At 39.8% G+C, this 17,501-nt stretch overlaps 1 protein-coding gene across 3 annotated transcripts in view; it reads left to right on the top strand.

The window, feature by feature from the left end:
- Positions 1–577: 577 nt before the first annotated feature.
- HSD17B4 (hydroxysteroid 17-beta dehydrogenase 4) overlaps positions 578–17,501 on the top strand; it is a 55,519-nt gene continuing 38,595 nt past the window's right edge. The window contains exons 1-11 of one of the 3 annotated variants that reach the window (NM_204943.2): positions 578–700; positions 3,815–3,868; positions 7,344–7,451; positions 7,966–8,025; positions 9,041–9,062; positions 9,164–9,210; positions 9,594–9,678; positions 11,945–12,132; positions 14,292–14,383; positions 14,993–15,017; positions 15,811–15,939. In NM_204943.2, coding sequence (NP_990274.1) covers positions 643–700; positions 3,815–3,868; positions 7,344–7,451; positions 7,966–8,025; positions 9,041–9,062; positions 9,164–9,210; positions 9,594–9,678; positions 11,945–12,132; positions 14,292–14,383; positions 14,993–15,017; positions 15,811–15,939 — 868 coding nt within the window. In that variant the 5' untranslated portion in view covers positions 578–642. Of the gene's footprint in view, positions 3,332–3,482; positions 3,559–3,814; positions 3,869–7,343; positions 7,452–7,965; positions 8,026–9,040; positions 9,063–9,163; positions 9,211–9,593; positions 9,679–11,944; positions 12,133–14,291; positions 14,384–14,992; positions 15,018–15,810; positions 15,940–17,501 lie in introns of those variants that run through there. The other 2 variants (XM_040655420.2, XM_015280588.4) reach the window with 2 other exon arrangements.

The following is a 17,501-nucleotide window of genomic DNA, read 5'->3' as shown; positions in this document are numbered from 1 at the left end:
CTGGAAAACTGCCTGATAGATAAGGACCCTGGGGTCCTGGTCGACACCAAAGTAAAACACAAGCCAGCAGTGTGCCCTTGCCACAAGAAGAGCAATGCCACGACTCTGACAGGCAGAGCTGTGTCGAAGGGAGGTGGTGGTGAGCAGCAGTGAGGCCACGCTGGGAGTGCTGGGCCCCTATGCGTGCTGTGCAGCATCAAAGAGACGTGCCCCTCCTTGAGAGAGTCCAGCAGAGGGCTACGAAGACGCTGAAGGCTCTGCTATGAGAGAGCAGGGACTGCTCAGCCTGGAGAATAGGCGGCTCGGGAGCAGACCTCCCCTGCCAACACTGCCTAGACGTGTTTCTGGAGACACACCCCGCCAGCTGCGGCCCCTCGAGACACCTGTGGTTCCGCCTGCGGGAGAGCCCGTCGGACAAGCCCAGCCCCGACATTTCTCAAGCCGCATTGTACCTACAGCGGGCGGAGCTGCACCTCCCACACGGCCGCCCCGCCAGGCAGCGCCACACAGCTCGGCTCCGCGAGCCGACGTTACCGCTCGGGGGCGGTGGTTGCGCCTGCGCGGTGCCGGCCCAGTCGCTGACCGCTGGGCCGTCCTGGGCGCCGCGTCCTGCGAGCGGGGCCGCGAGCCGAGCGGACAGCGATGGCGGCGGGGCTGCGGTTTGACGGGCGGGTGGTGCTGGTGACCGGCGCTGGAGGAGGTGAGCGACGCTACGCTACGCCACGCCATGCCATGCTACGCCGCGTTGCGTTGTGTCGTGCTGTGCCATGCCGTGGAGGAGCTTTGTTGGCCCTCAGGGCTGTCGCTGCCTGAGGCCTGGCCAGTGCCCTGCCGGCGGTGGAGGCACGGGTGCTCCCGTTGGAGGGGGGTGCGGGGGCGGCGCGGCCGGGCCGGGGCTGTCCGGCATCCCGCGGGGCCGCAGGGCCGTGCCAAGGCTGCGCAGAGGTGACCGCGGTGCCTCCTGCAGGGCTGTGTGCAGGCGGGCCGGCCGCTGCCAAAAGCAAACGCGTCGGTGCGCCCTGCAGATGTGCGAAGTTCTTTAGAGGCACCTTCAGATCCGCAGCTGTCTCATACCAGGCAGCGGGGAATCTCAGTCCGTGCCCACGCTGTGTGCCACCTCCTTCAGTCCTTGCCTTGGCGCTCGCTCACTGCTGTGTCCCAGCACAGGTAGCACCCGGCTGTCAGCCGAGGTGCATCCAAGGTGTGTGGGGAGAGAGCAGCGGCAGTAGCAGGGTGCACAGGTGTCCCAGTGCTGCCAGTGGGCCCTGGCCTCTGCTGGGGCTCTGCTTCCACCAGGCTTTTAAGTTTGTTGTTGTGTGTTGTTTGTTTTTGGAGGGAGCTTCTGGAGATCATCACGCCCAGCCCCACTAAGAGCAGGTTCCCTGCAGCACGTTGCCCAGGAAGGCGTCTGGATGGGCCCTGAATATCTCCAGAGAAGGCCACCCCGCAGCTTCTCTGGGCAGCCTGTTCCAGTGCTCTGTCACACTTAAAGGGGTTCTTCCTCATGTTCAGATGGAACTATCTGTGTTCCAGTTTGTGCACGCTGCCCCTCGTCCTGTCACTGCATACCACTGAAAAGAGCTTGGCCCCATCTGCTTCTGCACTTTAGATATTTATAAGGATTGGTAAGATCCCTCTGAGTGTACTCCAGGCTGTACAGCTCCCTCAGCCTTTCCTCACAAGAAGTTCTGCAGACCCTTAATCATCTTCGTGGCCCTCTGCTGGACTCTGGAATATCCCTGCCTTTCTTGAGCTAGGAAGCCCAGAGCTGGACTCAGTACCCCAGATGTGGCCTCACCATGGCAGAGTAGTGGCGCAGGATCACCTCCCTCAACTGCTGGCCATGCTCTTTTAATGCATTTCAGGATACCAGTGGCCTTTTTGGCCACAAGGGCACGCTGCTGTCTCATGGTCGATTGACCACATTGTCCACCAGGGCACCTAGGGCCTTCTTCACAGAGTTCCTATATACAGCACATCAGCTGCTGACCTGTACTGGTGGTGCATGCGGTTATTCCTCCTCAGGTGCAGGATGCAGCACTTCTCGTGGAACCTCATGAATTCTGAGGAGTTAGTGACAAAATCTGTAGTTGTTCTTAGTTTTCCATTATCCTCTGAGGAGAAAATACAGTGAAGTTTTCCTGTTTTTTTGTTTGTTTGTTTGTTTTGTTGTTTTTAATATGCTTATTTTTGGGGCTTGGGTGTGATGTCTTTTGGGTAAATACCATGCATAAAAAATCTTGTGGAAAGCAATAAATGATTGATTTGTTTTGCTTGTAGGGGCTGACCCTGACAAAAGCTAAGGGAGGCCATGTTTTTGTGTGGTGCCTGTCAGCTTCTACCATACCTATACTGATGTGCCTCTCTGTGTGTACAAAAGTCACTGAAGTAGAGGTTGAGTTCTTAGCTAATAGAAAAACAGAACAAATAAACACCTTTCTCAGTAGCAAAACTTCTAGAAAGCAGCATGTGGAACAAAAATTGCTTGTTGTAAGTATGGGTACAGTGACCTTTGTACTTCTGGTCTTCAGCTGCTTGTAGGTGGTTTGTAAACAGAGAAAACTGTCCTTGGATGTTTATTTCACAAGAGTTTTTTGATAAGTGGATGATTAAATCCAAGCAAAGGTAAACAGAAGCCCTATTAATGTCAGGTTAGTTCTTGGTTTGTTTCTATCTAGTTTAAAGCATTGTAGTTAGCATATTGCCCAGAGATGTGGTGGATGCCCCATCCTTGGAGACGCTGAAGGTGCTGGGTGGGGCTCTGAGCACTGTGAGCTAGCTGTAGGTGTCCCTATTTGTTATGGGAGAGTTGGTATAGATAGCCGTTAAGAATATGCTATGATTCTGTGATAGTCTGCTAATTGCCTTTTTTTGTTGACATTGGTTGTTTTGAATGGCAGTGAACAGATGAGAGCTGAAAATTTATCTAAAACATCTGCATCAGTAGTTTGTTTCAAAGTGAGACCTGTATTTTTTATTTTTAAACGCTCTGCTCTTTCTTGCCAGTTGAGTGCGCTGGCACATACTATTCTTTGTTTTATAACCTTTTGATTATAACTTTCTTTTTGCATGGAAATAGAGCCCGCATCATGGATTTCAATAACTTTTGACTGAAAGGGGCATAATGTCCCTGTGAGTAAATCATCTGTCACTACAAATAACTAATGTTTAACCCACCTAGCATTAAATCAGAGCAAAAGTACAATAGACTTGCTTTTGTATGTGAGGCAAAAATTACATTCTGCTGTTGGGCTAGGTGAGCTATTTGTACCTGGCTAGCTGTGGTACTGAGAGATTGCTTTGTACCCAGATACTTGGAGGGGTTTTGTCGGTACGTCTTCAGTCTCAGTTTGGTTTGTGAAGTTCTTCAGATCTTAAAGGCTAACTTTAACTCTGGAATTCTCTTAGAATGTAATTAATTAACTTGAAACATCCCCTTCTGTGAGTTTGTGTCAAGACATTCAACTTTCTGCCTTACCAGTGCATTTTTCCATCACAAACAAAGAGATAGCATCAGGCCGTGTTCCATCATGGTTTTGCTGAGTGCAGTGACAAAGAGTAATCATTGGCAATTTTTTTTTTCATCTTGTCTGTCAAGAACTTATCTGCTAATTAACTTTTATGATTTGACATTATGTGAAAGTTCAATTCCAGTGGGAGATAAAATTTTACTTAAAACCTGCAGGATTTTTGTCTTGATCTCGTGCATTTTTTTTTCTACATGCATTGTGTTTTTGTTTAGCTTTTATTAGAATTATACTTCAGGAGAGAAATTGACACTTTTATAACTTCTGTTTTTTTTTTTTTAAACCAGGTTTGGGCAGAGCTTATGCTCTTGCTTTTGCCGAAAGAGGAGCTTCAGTGGTTGGTAAGTTCTACTGTAACTAACTTGATCAAGACTCTAACCTTTACCTTTTCCCATTGTCCATTCCTATGGACTGCTGGTGTTCAGCAGTCCACACCCTTTATGACAGTAGGTTTTCTCATAGGATAGTTTTTTGTCTTATCTTTTGCTGTTTAGATTCTAAGGTTTATTTATTTATATGTATCTTCTGCTACTTTCTCCCAGGAGAGTAAATACATTGGAACTTAATGCAGTACTGGTAGCTCCAGAAAGTAAGATATATGTGCTGGAAGTGGCAATGTTATTTCCTTCTGCAGAGCATTACACAGGAGCCATCAATATAATAACAGTAACAGATCTCTCTCTGTGAGGGTTTTGTGCTTATGGTGTTTCACCTTCTTCAGCTCTGCCAAATGCCCTGTCAGAAGCTGATTCTAAAGGCTATTATGTTCTTGGGCAGTTGGCCTCTGCCATTTCACTGCCTGTGAGTGAGTTTGTACAGATACTGTTGATGAGTTCAAGATTAAATGCTTGAACAGCTTGTTGAATGTGGGCAAGAATTTGCTGGATGTTTTTTTCAGCTTTTAAATGAACATTCCAATCTCAGTCTACATACTTTCATAAAAATTGACTATACTTACTTTCATGATTAAATTAAAAAAAAAAAAAAAACTTTTGATATCTACCTTGTTTACTGGAAACTTGAATACTTTGTCACAAGTTCTCATTTAGCATGAATTAGGTCACTAAATAGTCAAAATGTTTAGTAATGTTGATTGTAGTTAGTACTGTTCTGACTTTCCAGAATGATCTGAAAGAGAATCTATTATATTGCCTGACAACAGCTAGTACTGCTTTAGTTCATGTCCTTATTGCACAATAGCTAAATCAGCATGATACGAATTAACTGTAAGGGAAGGCTGTTGTTTCTATCTGTAAATTGAACCTCACTTCAACTTGTAAAGGAGTGGTCTCCTATTATCATACCTCTATTTATTTTTCTTATTCTTTTTCTCTTACGATTCTGACTCCAAAGAGTTGAGAAGTTACTTCTGTGAACTTCTGAATTTATCAACCAAAACATATGAGACTGAGACCTGTGCCTTTTCTCATGAAAACAAATTCTTTTTTTTTTTTTTTAATTATAGAAAAGAAGGTATGCAAAAACAATGAGCAAATGCTCCAGTCACAGAGGTGTAGTGGGGTCCCAGCTTCTGTTGTGTGAATTGCTGCCAGGTTTGACTGACCAGTGTGACCAAGTGGAATTCTCCCTTTTCCTTTACTGTTAAGGTTGCTTGCTGTCACTTTTTTTTTTTTTTTTGTCATGCTTTGTATTTTTCATATTTCCTCTCAGAAAGACTTGTAATCATGAAGAGAGAAATGCTTTCTGTCTCACATGCTGAATTATGTCCAGATCCTGCTGTTTCTTCCTTTCAGTGTATCTGCAGCGTGCATGCTTTTCTGTGTTGCTGTTTTAGTTTGATTACTTGCATCTTTCTTGACCACATCTCTTTCATTTGCATTGTGGGATGGTACTGAATTGGAGGAATGGAGTTTCTTTGGAAACCAAACCGGAAGATGAAATTTAGCAGCGTGCACAAGTTCCTCCAAATGAATATTTGAGTTGTAGCTCCAACTTACAGATAGTCATTGAATGGTTTGTTTTGTCAAAAGGGTGTACTTGGGATGTCAGGTGCTCAGCACCAGCTATTTCACAGTACAGATCTGCTTCTGCTTTTCTGCACTACTTGTGCTAATAGTGTACTCACAGAGGAATTCTCTGAAGTTCAGGATATAACCATACTCTGTCACAACTCCTTCAGTGTCTGTCTTTTGTAATGGATTTTTGTAATTGAAAATTAAAAGGTGTTAAGGTTGAGTCTAGATAAAGTTGTTTATGTGCTGTTTTATTTCCTCTATTACACTTTCAGAGTTATTTTATCATTTCCAAAGCTCAGAATAGCTTTCTTCTTTCTCATATACTCATTATGGCTTCAGTTCTGTTAGTGCCTGCACTCAGCCCCAGGTACTTTCCTGACTTGGCAAATTTCCACAAGTGATTAATTAAGCTGTTCTCAGAAATTTACTTTTGAAGTGAAGGAGAGTTATAGTGCCTTTCAAAGACTAACTGAACAGCTATGTATAAACATTTAGCACAAAATTATCCACTCTTCTTACACAGGGTGTGGTACAATTCCCACTCCTGATCCTCACTGATTTTTCTTTAATTTTCTTTAAATTAAAGACCTTTGATGTTGAGGACTAAATGGTCTGCCTGCCTTGCCTATTGTAATGCTGCACTTAGAACTGATTTTCTTAATGCCTCATCTGAGTTCTGCTGGCTGCAAGTTCCAAATATTAGATATTGATATGTTCAGTTTGGAGGTTTTGCTTCCTTTCTCTTTTTTCATCAGATTTGTAACGTACTTGAGCATATCAGCACATTCTGTATTCATTCTTTCTGCTTCAGGCTGTGCATTTTCCTTCCTTGACCCTTTCTGTGACTCATTTCTTCTAGGATTTGGCATTCTTTTTCACACATTTGGATTTTCTCCAGTGTTTCCATCTATCTCTGAAGTGCTGTGCATGAAATTTAATTCAGGATTCTAGATGAGGCCTTTTTGGTTTGAGTAATGGAGAATGATTTTGTTACATGCCCTGCAAGCTATGTTCCTCTGCAAATGTAGAATATAAAAAGGAGGGGAAAGAGGAACAGTGGAAATTTATTTTATTTTGTGAATATACAGCAGATTTACAGTTGTTGTTGAGCACCAAGACCAGCAAAAAGCAAATTTCACTGCAGCTGGCTGCTTGAGGGGTTTGCAAAAGTGGAAGGCACAAAGCTGAAGTTCACTACGACCAAGGACTGATGTTGCATATTAATCTGTAGTCAGTTCTTTTTGTATTACAGTTTCTTATCAGACCTGTTGCAAGAGTAAACAGAGCAGCTGGCTGTGTCACGTGGCCCTCCTGTCCCTGCAGAACCAGGATCTGAAGTCCCAGGGCAGGCTCTTCTCCTTTTGTTCAGGCTCCTTCACCTGTTCTATCATGAAGATTGCCAGTAATGCTTCACCTACTGTGTTAAACAGGCGCACAGTCTTCCCAGTTTTTTTTTTTTACAGTTCATTCAGTAGCTATGGCAGTTTGACGACAGACCTGAATTAACTGCCTGTAATTGGTATGCTATCTCAATCTTTGTTTTTGAAATACAACAATGCAGAGGGGTAGCCTGGACAAAGCAAGTAAGCTGTGTGTGTGGTGGAAAGAAAAAAGAAAAGTTGTTTCATGTGTTATTTTAAGAAGATAATATAGTGTATATTGTACTACTTTATTTTCTCTGTGAGCCAGTATAATGTGACCTGCTCTTCTCTACTAATCTGAAATTCTCTGTAGAATCCATAGCAGCAGATTTTATTAACACCTCTTAGAACTTCAATTGTGTTAATGAGATAAGCAGAGACCATCAACAATCAAAAATCAATATTTTCTTTTTACACAGTGAATGATCTTGGAGGTGACTTCAAGGGATATGGCAAGAGCTCTTCAGCTGCTGACAAAGTTGTCAGTGAAATCAGAGCAAATGGAGGGAAAGCAGTACCCAATTATGGTATGTTGTTTTTCCAGACTAGTTTAGTGGTCTATAGGCAGGCATGGTGGACATCTTAAAAGAAGGGTTCACACTACTTAATAAAGGACTGCTTCAAGCTTACCAATACCATATGAATGAAACAGGTAGGCTGTAAGCTGGAGCAAGTTGGCAGAGGTGCTAAAAGCAAGTGCATAAACATTTTTCTAATTAATATTCTTTTAACAATACCTTTTTTTCTTATGTGCTGTCTCAACATTGGGTCACTGAAAACCTATCTACCCACAGTTGTCAGAGGCAGAGTGGGTACGGATAGTTCTTACTTGTCTGGCTTGTTTGTCTTGCAATGTCAAAGACTTCATCATTAAGACTTACTGAGCAGAGTATGCTTTAGGCCATGTGCAAGTGATGGCTAGATGTATTTTATATTGGGGTTTTATGCAATTTATCTTCTGAGATCCATGGAATTAGTTTTCTGGACATGCAGTGCATGTAGCTCATTACTTAAATTTACTTTTTTTTTTTTTCCTTACAGATTCAGTGGAAGATGGTGAAAAGCTTGTGAAGTCAGCACTTGAGGCTTTTGGGAGGATAGGTACAGTCGCATAATTCTTGTCTTAACTTGTTTGTGAGTGCAGAACCATTATAAGCACTGCAGTTAACAAGTGTAAGAAGTACAGCTTGACATCAGAAGAACTCGAAAGCTCTTGATCTCCTTAGACTGTAGAGGCTTGCTGCTTTGAATCTGAATGGAGATCTTTTCTCTGTTTTCGATACTGTTTGCACAATTTTAAAACTCAGTGTAGGAGTTTTAAAACTCATGCTTTCCTGCCCTGCAGAGTTTTTGTATTTAAGTAATTGCTAATAGTTTCTGTCTCAAAGTACATCGCCTACCAATTATTGTAACTAGCTGCATAACACTGAATAAAAGGTTGAGCTGAAGTATCAGAGGCTCTGTTACCTATTGGAAGCTCCTTTGCCTATGTGAAGATCAAAATGCTCCAAGAGAAATTAAAAGTATTGAAGTATTTTGTTTAGCAAATAAAGATCCTGTTTTGCATGTGATTGCCACTGCTTACCTGTGACGTTTATGTAATTTTAGCCCATTCTTAAATGGCTAAAATTTATATATGAACAAAGCCAAGAGCAAAATTAAATACTTGATCAAAAGTTGCTTTTGATCCAGGTTGTCTTAGTGGCTGTGCAACTCTGTGGTGCTTTTACCTTTCATTTGAGATTACTGTGACAAAGATGGTAGTACAAACTGTGATATCTGGAGTACTGTGGAATATCAAGTAAGCTGTAAAACTGAGGAGGATAGCTGCATCCTGTAGGAAGTGTATTCCCAATTCGTCAGGACTTCTCAGCTTTTCCTCTGTAAAGCTGTTTTGTTGTTCTGTTGATACTTGCCAGTACTCGAGTATTTTGTCTTAATTATTGTTTTCTTAACTAGAAGAAGGTGCTATAGAATAGGACATGATGTGTGCAGTTTTGAACTCTTCTATATGTGGTCGTTTGGGTGGTTGTTTTTTTTTTTGAATCGGAGAATGATGAAAGTAAGCTTATAATTTGTCAGTGCACTCATTTAGTTATATTTTCTTTTTTTGCAGATATTGTTATAAACAATGCTGGGTAAGTGAACCTGAAGATACTGTCTGTATGACTGTGGCATGTCACTTTTGAATAAGCACTGTTTCATTTTTCATTTCTGTTCTCCTAATGATGTTTTCTAGAATTCTAAGAGACCGTTCATTTGTTCGGATAAGCGATGAAGACTGGGGTGAGTTGATAAACTTTGAAATGTACATAATTGTTGCTTTCAGTGTTTCAATTGACGCCTACTACAATACATAATATGTTGATGATGGAAGGTACGTCATCCTCCACTTAGACATGGAGGGAGGCAGGAGGGGAAAGTCTGTCTGTGCTAGATCAAACGATTATGTTTGCATTGAAAGTTTAGTAATAAGTTACTTGTGTTCTGCTGCCTTGTGTTTGGCTTGTAAAAGGAGGAAAGCAAGGCACGGTCAGCATATGCTCAGATTATACTACACACAGTTTGAGAAGAGAGTGCTGCTTTGTCATGAAATAAAATCAAGTTATGTATTTCAAATATACAGATGAAATTATAGGCTTATTACATGGTCATTAATTTGTTCCTAGATATAATTCATAGGATTCATTTGAGGGGATCATTCCTGGTCACTCGAGCTGCATGGAATCATATGAAAAATCAGAAATTTGGCAGGTAAGACTTTATTTATTTATTTATTTATTTATTTCCCACTAAGAAGTAGTGCGCTGATGCATGCCATGAATGTAAAGGATTTTTTGCATCCTTTTCTTTCACTGTCACTGAGATGAAACAAAATCTGTTCCAGTAGGAAAGAGCTTTCCTTTCTGCTCCCCTCACTGCTATGTTTACAGTTTCCATGTAGGGTTGTACAAATATCATTTCATTTCATTGGAACTCATTAGAAATATGTATTAGGTGCATGTTACTGCAATTCTGGGAGGCCCTTCTACTCTTTTCTTCCACTTGCTTGGAGATGACGTTCAGAACAATCAGTTCTGTCAGATTCCCAAGGATGGAGATAAGGCTGACTGGCATGTAGTTTCCTACTTCGTCCCTCTTGCCCTTTCTAAAGGCTGGAGTGGCATTGGCTTTTCTCCGATCTTCAGGAACTTCTTCTATTCTCTGTGACTTTTCAAGGATGACAGGATGTCTTGGAAATGACTTCTGCCACCTTTGTCAGCACTTACGGGTGTACCTGTTGGGGCCTGTGGATTTGTGTGCATCAAATTTGCCTAGACGGTCTCTGACCAGATTCTCTTTGACGAAGGGGATGTCTCCCTTTTTCCAGACTCTCTCTCTTCCAGGGTCTGGGATTCTCAGCAGTAAAGGCTGAAGCAAAGAAGGCATTCAGTAACTTCACCTTCTCAGTGTGCTCAGTTACTTGAGCACCTACTTCATTCAGCAGCAGGCCTGCATTTTCCCTTTTTCTCATTCCTAAAAGTCTTCCTTTTGCTGTTAATATACTTAGAGAAGGCTTTTTTAGAATCATACAAGATCATCCAGTCCAACTGTCCACTTGTTGCCCTTGACCTCCCTTGCCAGATTTAAGTTTTAGTCTTCCTTGTGCCATCTGCAAAATGCCTATTTTGTATAGATTTTGTAGCTTTTTTCATCTTGGTAATACTGAGTTAATACTTGTAAAGTTAGTACTTGTAACCTCTATTTAGATTAAAAACAATGGGTTGTTGCCAGTGAGGCAAATGACTTGATCTCAGATATACAGTGTGTTTACAGTAATGTAGAACCGATTCTGATAAGCCTTCTTTTAAAGGTGAAGATGTAAACACTTTGCTTTTGCGTTCTGTTTTTTGAAAAGATACGTTTTTTGAGAAAATTCTTGCCTCAAAACAGCTATGTAGGTCGCTCTGAAAGTAAGGCCTCCTATTTATTTCTGTGATAATGACAACAAAAGCAAGGAGCGCAGTAACACTACTTAATAGGGCATATTCTTAGCTACAAAACACTATTTTTCAATGTAGTCACTACTGTTAGCTGAGCATTTTTGCCAGCAATGAATAAGAGTCTGTATGCAGTGCTCATAAAAGCCTGCACCAGCAGAAGACCTGCTATCACCAATGCTGAAATGCACCACCCACCACCTCACTTTACTGACAGTCACTGGTTGGCGTGCATAAATATTCAGAGAGCATAAGTGAATGTCAGTGGGTGCTGTTTTTTCCACAGGGACACATTTTTGCTTCACACGCATTTCCATGTCAGATGCCATTGTGTCAGAGTGCCCCTCTGCTGCCATTGGTTGCATGGCAACAGCATGTAATGGAATATTAGTGGGAAGTTTCAGCCTCTACTTCCATGTCACCCACATCCACCTCTGACATCATGGGCCAACGTAATAAAATAAGAGCCATTACTATTGGGGGAATCCTTGCATAAACTGCAGCTGTTTTAGAAATGTCTTGTGAGCGGTTTGGTCATCTCCACAGTAATGTTAAGGGACAGCAAAAGACAAGACGTTGTCGTCCTCCTCTTTTAGGTAGTTAATAGACATTAGGCTTCTTTGAAATTTTCTATTCTGTAATAATGTTTCTTCATGTATTACCAAGTGTATATTAAAGCAAAGGCACTTTCAATGAAATAATTTGTCCTGACCACTAAAGCCAATTGTTATTGATATCATAATTTGAAATACAGTTAGAGCAGAGAAGAAAAATACCTCTTTCTACATCATAATATATTGTAAGAGGGCATATATTCTAGTTTCATAATACAACTCAAAAAGGCTCATGACTTTATTAGTTGTTTTCTGCTTTGATAACTCAAGGTTTGTCCAATGTTCTCCATCAGTCACACATTAAAAAAGCACCTTGTTTTCTGGCAAAAAAAAAATTACATTTTGATTCTTATTTCCACACTTTCCTTTTGCTGTCAAGAATTAAATAACATGAAATAATGTAATTTCTTTTTCTCTTCCCCTAAGAATAATTATGACTTCTTCAGCTGCTGGAATATATGGAAACTTTGGTCAAGCCAACTACAGTGCTGCAAAACTTGGCCTTTTGGGTCTGTCAAACACGATTGCAATTGAAGGCCGAAAGTATAACATCCACTGCAACACCATTGCACCTACTGCTGGATCCAGACTGACCCAGACTGTCATGCCACAAGGTGAATTATTTAAGGTGTATTTGTTTAGACATTTTTCAGCGGATTGAAGCATGACTAACTTTCTTACTAGAAAAAGCAAATCCCTCGCACTTAGGAAATTGCTAATTAATTTCTTGTTGTTTTTGAACAGTCAGCCTACTAATTCACAAAAAACAATTCCATGTTTCAAGGCTTTTTAGTTGTATTCTCTTTCAGGACTTTATTAAATAGTGGAAACATTTATTTTATTAGTTGTGGAGTCACATGTGTGCATAGCCTGTGTGCACTTCCAATTCTGTGATTTACAGATACTATGTTTTGCACAACGTGTCACACGTGTACCCCTTTGTTTCATGATCAGCATTAGTGATAATGAACTGAGTTGCCTAATACATTTTTCTGTATTGCTCAACTTTGAATGCTTGAACAGGTTTTAACAAAACACTGCACCTGAGAAGTTACTAATAGAGTATGTTGTGGGAGACAGCTGTGTGTAAAATGTGAATTTAGTATAAACAGACTGTCTATGTATTTCGGAAATGACTGGAGAAGCAAAAAGAACTTGATGAAAAAAAAAAAAACTCTCTAAAAAGAAATTGCTCCCAGAATGTTGTCTTGTCAGCTTATTTCACCCCTCTGGTTCTTTTACCTAGTTGTAGACACTTCACAGCCAGGAAAATGATTAAGTTTTTCAAACATAACATAACAAAAAGAGTTTGTACGTATGTATATATTGTATTGTATATTGTATGTATTTTGCATATATTGAATACATGATTTTATTTCACTGATTAAGTTCTGTGCGAAGTATCCTGCCTTAGATCTAAGTAGTACAAGTGATCAGAAAATCTGATGTCTCTATAGGCTCCAGATGCCACTTAGAGAGACGTTGAATTGTTAAGCTTGTAGCCATGAGCTCTTGAAGCTTAAAGAAGTGTTCAGCAGATAAATTTCCTGAAAGTTTTTACAGAGAGTAATAAATCCAACTCCTAATCTTTTTTTAAAGCAGACTGAAGTTATTAGGTCTCACTGTAAGATACTTAAAGTTCTGATCACTAATTCCATACCTGGCTGTCTCCCTTCAAAATATTTTTGCATGTCCTGTAAAATTAACTTTATGATCGTAATACTTCCTTGTTATCTATCCTTAGATGTCTGCAAACAGCTGTGTTGTAGTGTAGCAGCGGTTGTCCATGTAGTTTGGTCCACTCAATTTTGTTAATGCTGTGACTGTAAATGTAGTTTTCTTTTTTTTTTTTTTGAATCCCAACAAACTATCAGCTGTTTCTTAATTTATTTAATAGTAGATCAATAGCATTAGTGATGGCACTCTACTGCCAACTTTTTTGACTTTGTGTGGTGTACCATACTTGAGCAAAAACTACAGCATTTGAGATATATTTAAAAACCTCTATTTTAAATGCAGTTGTGCTTCCTGTTACCTGTGTGGAACTCACAAAACTGAACTTGTGTCACTTCATCATGTTGTTATAGAAGCGTGGGTAATGCCAGACTTTTCCAACTCCTCATTTTCAGGAAGTGGGCTGAATATGTGGTTAAAGTTGCCTGGACAGCCAGTTTTGGTCTTCAGCGATTTCTCCATTTTCAGATTGTTTTCTTTTGTGCTAGATGACCATGTAAATGAAGATAAAAAATAAAAAATAAGTTGATATGTAAAATCAGTAGAATTGGCAATTCCCTATATCTCACTGAGAGATTTTGTGATTTTGAAATGGAATATTTCTCAAATAGCAGTTGCAAGCATTCTCACTATTTGTAAGTTATAAATGAAGAAGAAATTGAAATTGCTCAGGTACATTTCTGTCAGGTTTATGTCTGGCTGACTTGTCCTTGTTTCAGATTGCTAGTCAACTGGAAATTTAGGAAGATTTCTGGCTTTGCAGTCTGGGGATTAGTGCTCCCAGCATTTAAATGTCTTTTATCTGTCTGGCTCAGAACCACCATGGTTTGGTTTGGAGACATACACTCTGTTGTTTGTGTTGAAGGATTTTACAGTGAATCTTCAGGTGTTTAGTTTTGTCCTTTCTTCTTATGACAGAATACTGTTGATTAAACTTGCTTTGTCTCTGCCATTCATCAGAATGTGTTAAGTAAGGACAATTTGGTGAAATCATACAGTAGTTCCATTTAATGATCTCCCTTTCTCCAATTTGTTTTAGATCTCATTGATGCGTTCAAACCAGAGTATGTTGCTCCCTTAGTTCTTTGGCTTTGCCATGAGACCTGTATGGAGAATGGCAGTCTCTTTGAGGTAATATTTCATTTTCTTTTTTCTTTTTTTATCCTCCTCCCTCCTACCACCTTGCCCTCTGAAAATCAGTCACTTGCTTCTACAGTCATAACCTCTTTGCTAAAATAAATTGTCAAGTAAGATGATAAATACTAAACACAGAGAGAACAACAAGAGGTGCTGTTCATGATACGTATGTCCGTAGCAACCTTGTCAAATTCTGGAGAGTACCCACATTATTACTGATGGATTGCTAAAATTCTTATTGTAATCTTGTCTGAAAAGATTGTAAAGCAGCCCCTTCACAACAAAGTTTGTATTTTTTATAAATCATTCAACCATACAAATCAATTGGCAGGAAGGATGAATTAGTTATGGACTACATCGTAAGTACTACCATCAAACTGCTAGCTCTTAAATTGAATGGAAACTGTTATCTTGTTCTTTACATTTTATATTGCTGACATTCCGTTGTTTAAACTGCTAAATGCAATTAATGGTAGTTCAGAATTTTTTATTATATTCAGTTTGTTCTGAGGAATACTTTGGTTTCCCTACATTATAAAAAATTTGTATAGTGATGTGATAAGCTGATGATTTTCAAATTTCTTATTTTTTTTCTTTTGACAGGTGGGAGCAGGATGGATTGGAAAATGTAAGTAGCTTTTGTTGCAAGACTGGTTTTGTTTTTGATTTGCCAACAAATGTGTACAAACTTCTGCAGCAAGTCTCTGCTTTAAACAATTTTATTTTTTGTTAGCATTCTGAGGGAACTGCTTATTTTAGGTAGAAGTTAAAAATTACATGATACATGGGGGAAACTGCTAATTTAAGAAAGTGTTCTGAAATACTTCAAGCTGGTGAGCGGTAATTAAATATACCTAAATAACTTTTAACCCTTGGTTAAGAGAGTGATCCAATGAATCTGTATCTTCCCAGAAATGATTTCACATTAGCCTTAACAACTTATCTCAAATGGCAGTATTAAAATATGGCTGCAGGGACTGTTATTGGCTATTGGTATTAACGATTTTCATATATAACAGATGACTTTCGCATTTTCTGTATAGTTTTACAAGGCTTTCAGAAAATTCCTAACTAGCCAATCATTTCAAAAAATCGTGTCAGAAAACAATGTAGATGTGCACTAGCAAGGTTTCACTGGACAGAGTTCTAAAACTGATGTAATATTTCGAACAGGCAGTCCGTTGTTGGCTTTAATAACATTTAAGATCACTGCTATTACTTTTCTAAATATTAATGAAAACCGGTGAGTCTTTTTATTCCAGGTTCAAGTTACATTGTAAAGTTAGACAGGAGTGTCCTCTCATTAAAGTAGTGCTCTAGAGGAAGAGTACTTAAAGAAACTAAATGACTTTTTGCTTTATACCATGACAGCCAGCTTTAGCTGTCTTACCAATGTCTCCCATTTCTACTCTTCTAATTAGTGCGCTGGGAGCGATCCTTGGGTGCTATTGTCAGAGGAAAGGATCAGCCAATGACTCCTGAGGCAGTGAGAGACAAGTGGGAGAAGGTCTGTGACTTTAATAATGCCAGCAAACCAAGAAGTATCCAAGGTAAAGGAAATTCTAATAATCTCAATAGTTGGAGCAAGCAAACTTTGAAGTGAATACTTTTTTACATGCATCTACATAGTCTACAAAACCGATGAAGTCTCTTGTAAATGTGTAATATTAATCATTTGCTGTTTCAGTGGAATAAGATATTATAAAGGAAGCTTTTGTGTTCTTGCTTGTATAATTGAGCTAGTTTTCTATGTATGTGATGTTACTGCTATTTTATGTATTACAGCCAGATTAGAGGTAATGTGTTATTTGATTGGACACAAATACAGGTAGGAAGCAGTGAAACTGAGAGGTCACACATTCTTTTCAGTTCTGGAGTCTTTGTTTCTGGTACGCTTTTCCATACCAAAAAGCTCTCTGGTTGGTATAAGCAGTGGTATAAACAGTGAAGAAGTTTGTCATGTTGACTCCAGTTCCTGAACAGCATCAGCCCCATTATCAGTGTCTTCCAATGCTTTGTATCCTTTCTGCTACTTTCATTATTTTCCTTCCTGTTACTGTCTCTGTTTTATGCCAAAATGACCCTGTTCTTTTTTTGTTACTATACTTTGCTTTCAAATTCCAAACTGTGTCTTTGTTGCCTTATCTGTCTGTGTAAATTTAGTTTGGATGGTTTATTTTTGATTCTCAAGATGTTACGTCCGTATTTTGTTAATATGAGTTAAATTGTGATTGCTTAATTATTATGCCTGTGTTTATTTAGGCCAAGAACTGAGTATTTGTTAAATTAGGAAATGCCACTGTGCACATGTCTAGGGGAGAAGGGAGAAGGGCATCCTCTGTACAATGCCTGTTGAACGTCCGACATACTTAGATTTCTAGAAAGCTCAGTAGATGCTTAAACTGTTGGTCTCAAAGCCTGCTAGGGGTTTTAACAAAACTCCAAGGATGTGTTTTTAGCTGTCTAAAACTAGAACAACAGAATTTGTCCTTTCCCTCATGTCTGGTGAGGGAATTATATCCCATGGTGGAGGGATATAATAAGTCATACAGTGGTTCTGTGTCACCATACTTTTTTCGCTGTTATCCCCTGTTCCACTGCAGATATCCCATTTCCAAGTGTGTGCGAAGTTTATAAATGTTAGCTCTCCTGCTATGGAATGATATTCATGAAAATGTCATTTCAGCTTTATAGCTCTGATCTGTTCACCAACTTGTCCTGTGTACTTCATTAATTTTATTATTTGCAAGCCAAAAAAAATTTGAGAAACAGTTGTAGTTGGGAATTTGTTCTGAAAGTTACTTCAGCTTAAGCACATGTGCTTCTTGTTGCAGTATGGAAGAAAAATGGGACAAGACTTTGGACTTCTAAAGTAGATATAAGTACAACACAGAAGGTTTCTGCAGTTAGGAAATAGTAAGTTTTGTTAGTGTGTCTTCATGTATTAGCCTCTGTTTTGTTAAGAGCTTAGACTGAAGTATAGCGTTGTCATTTTAGTCACATCAAGCTGGAAGTACTGCAAGGATGAATTATATGTAGAATTAAAGCTAGATACAAGACTTAGCAGAAGGGTTGAGCAAAATCATGAGGAGTTTGTCTAAATAGACTTTAG

Source organism: Gallus gallus, chromosome Z, assembly GCF_016699485.2.
Source record: "Gallus gallus isolate bGalGal1 chromosome Z, bGalGal1.mat.broiler.GRCg7b, whole genome shotgun sequence".
NCBI classification, from domain to species: domain Eukaryota; kingdom Metazoa; phylum Chordata; class Aves; order Galliformes; family Phasianidae; genus Gallus; species Gallus gallus.
Note: the sequence above shows the minus strand (reverse complement) of the source record. Positions and strands in the feature narration are given on the sequence as shown.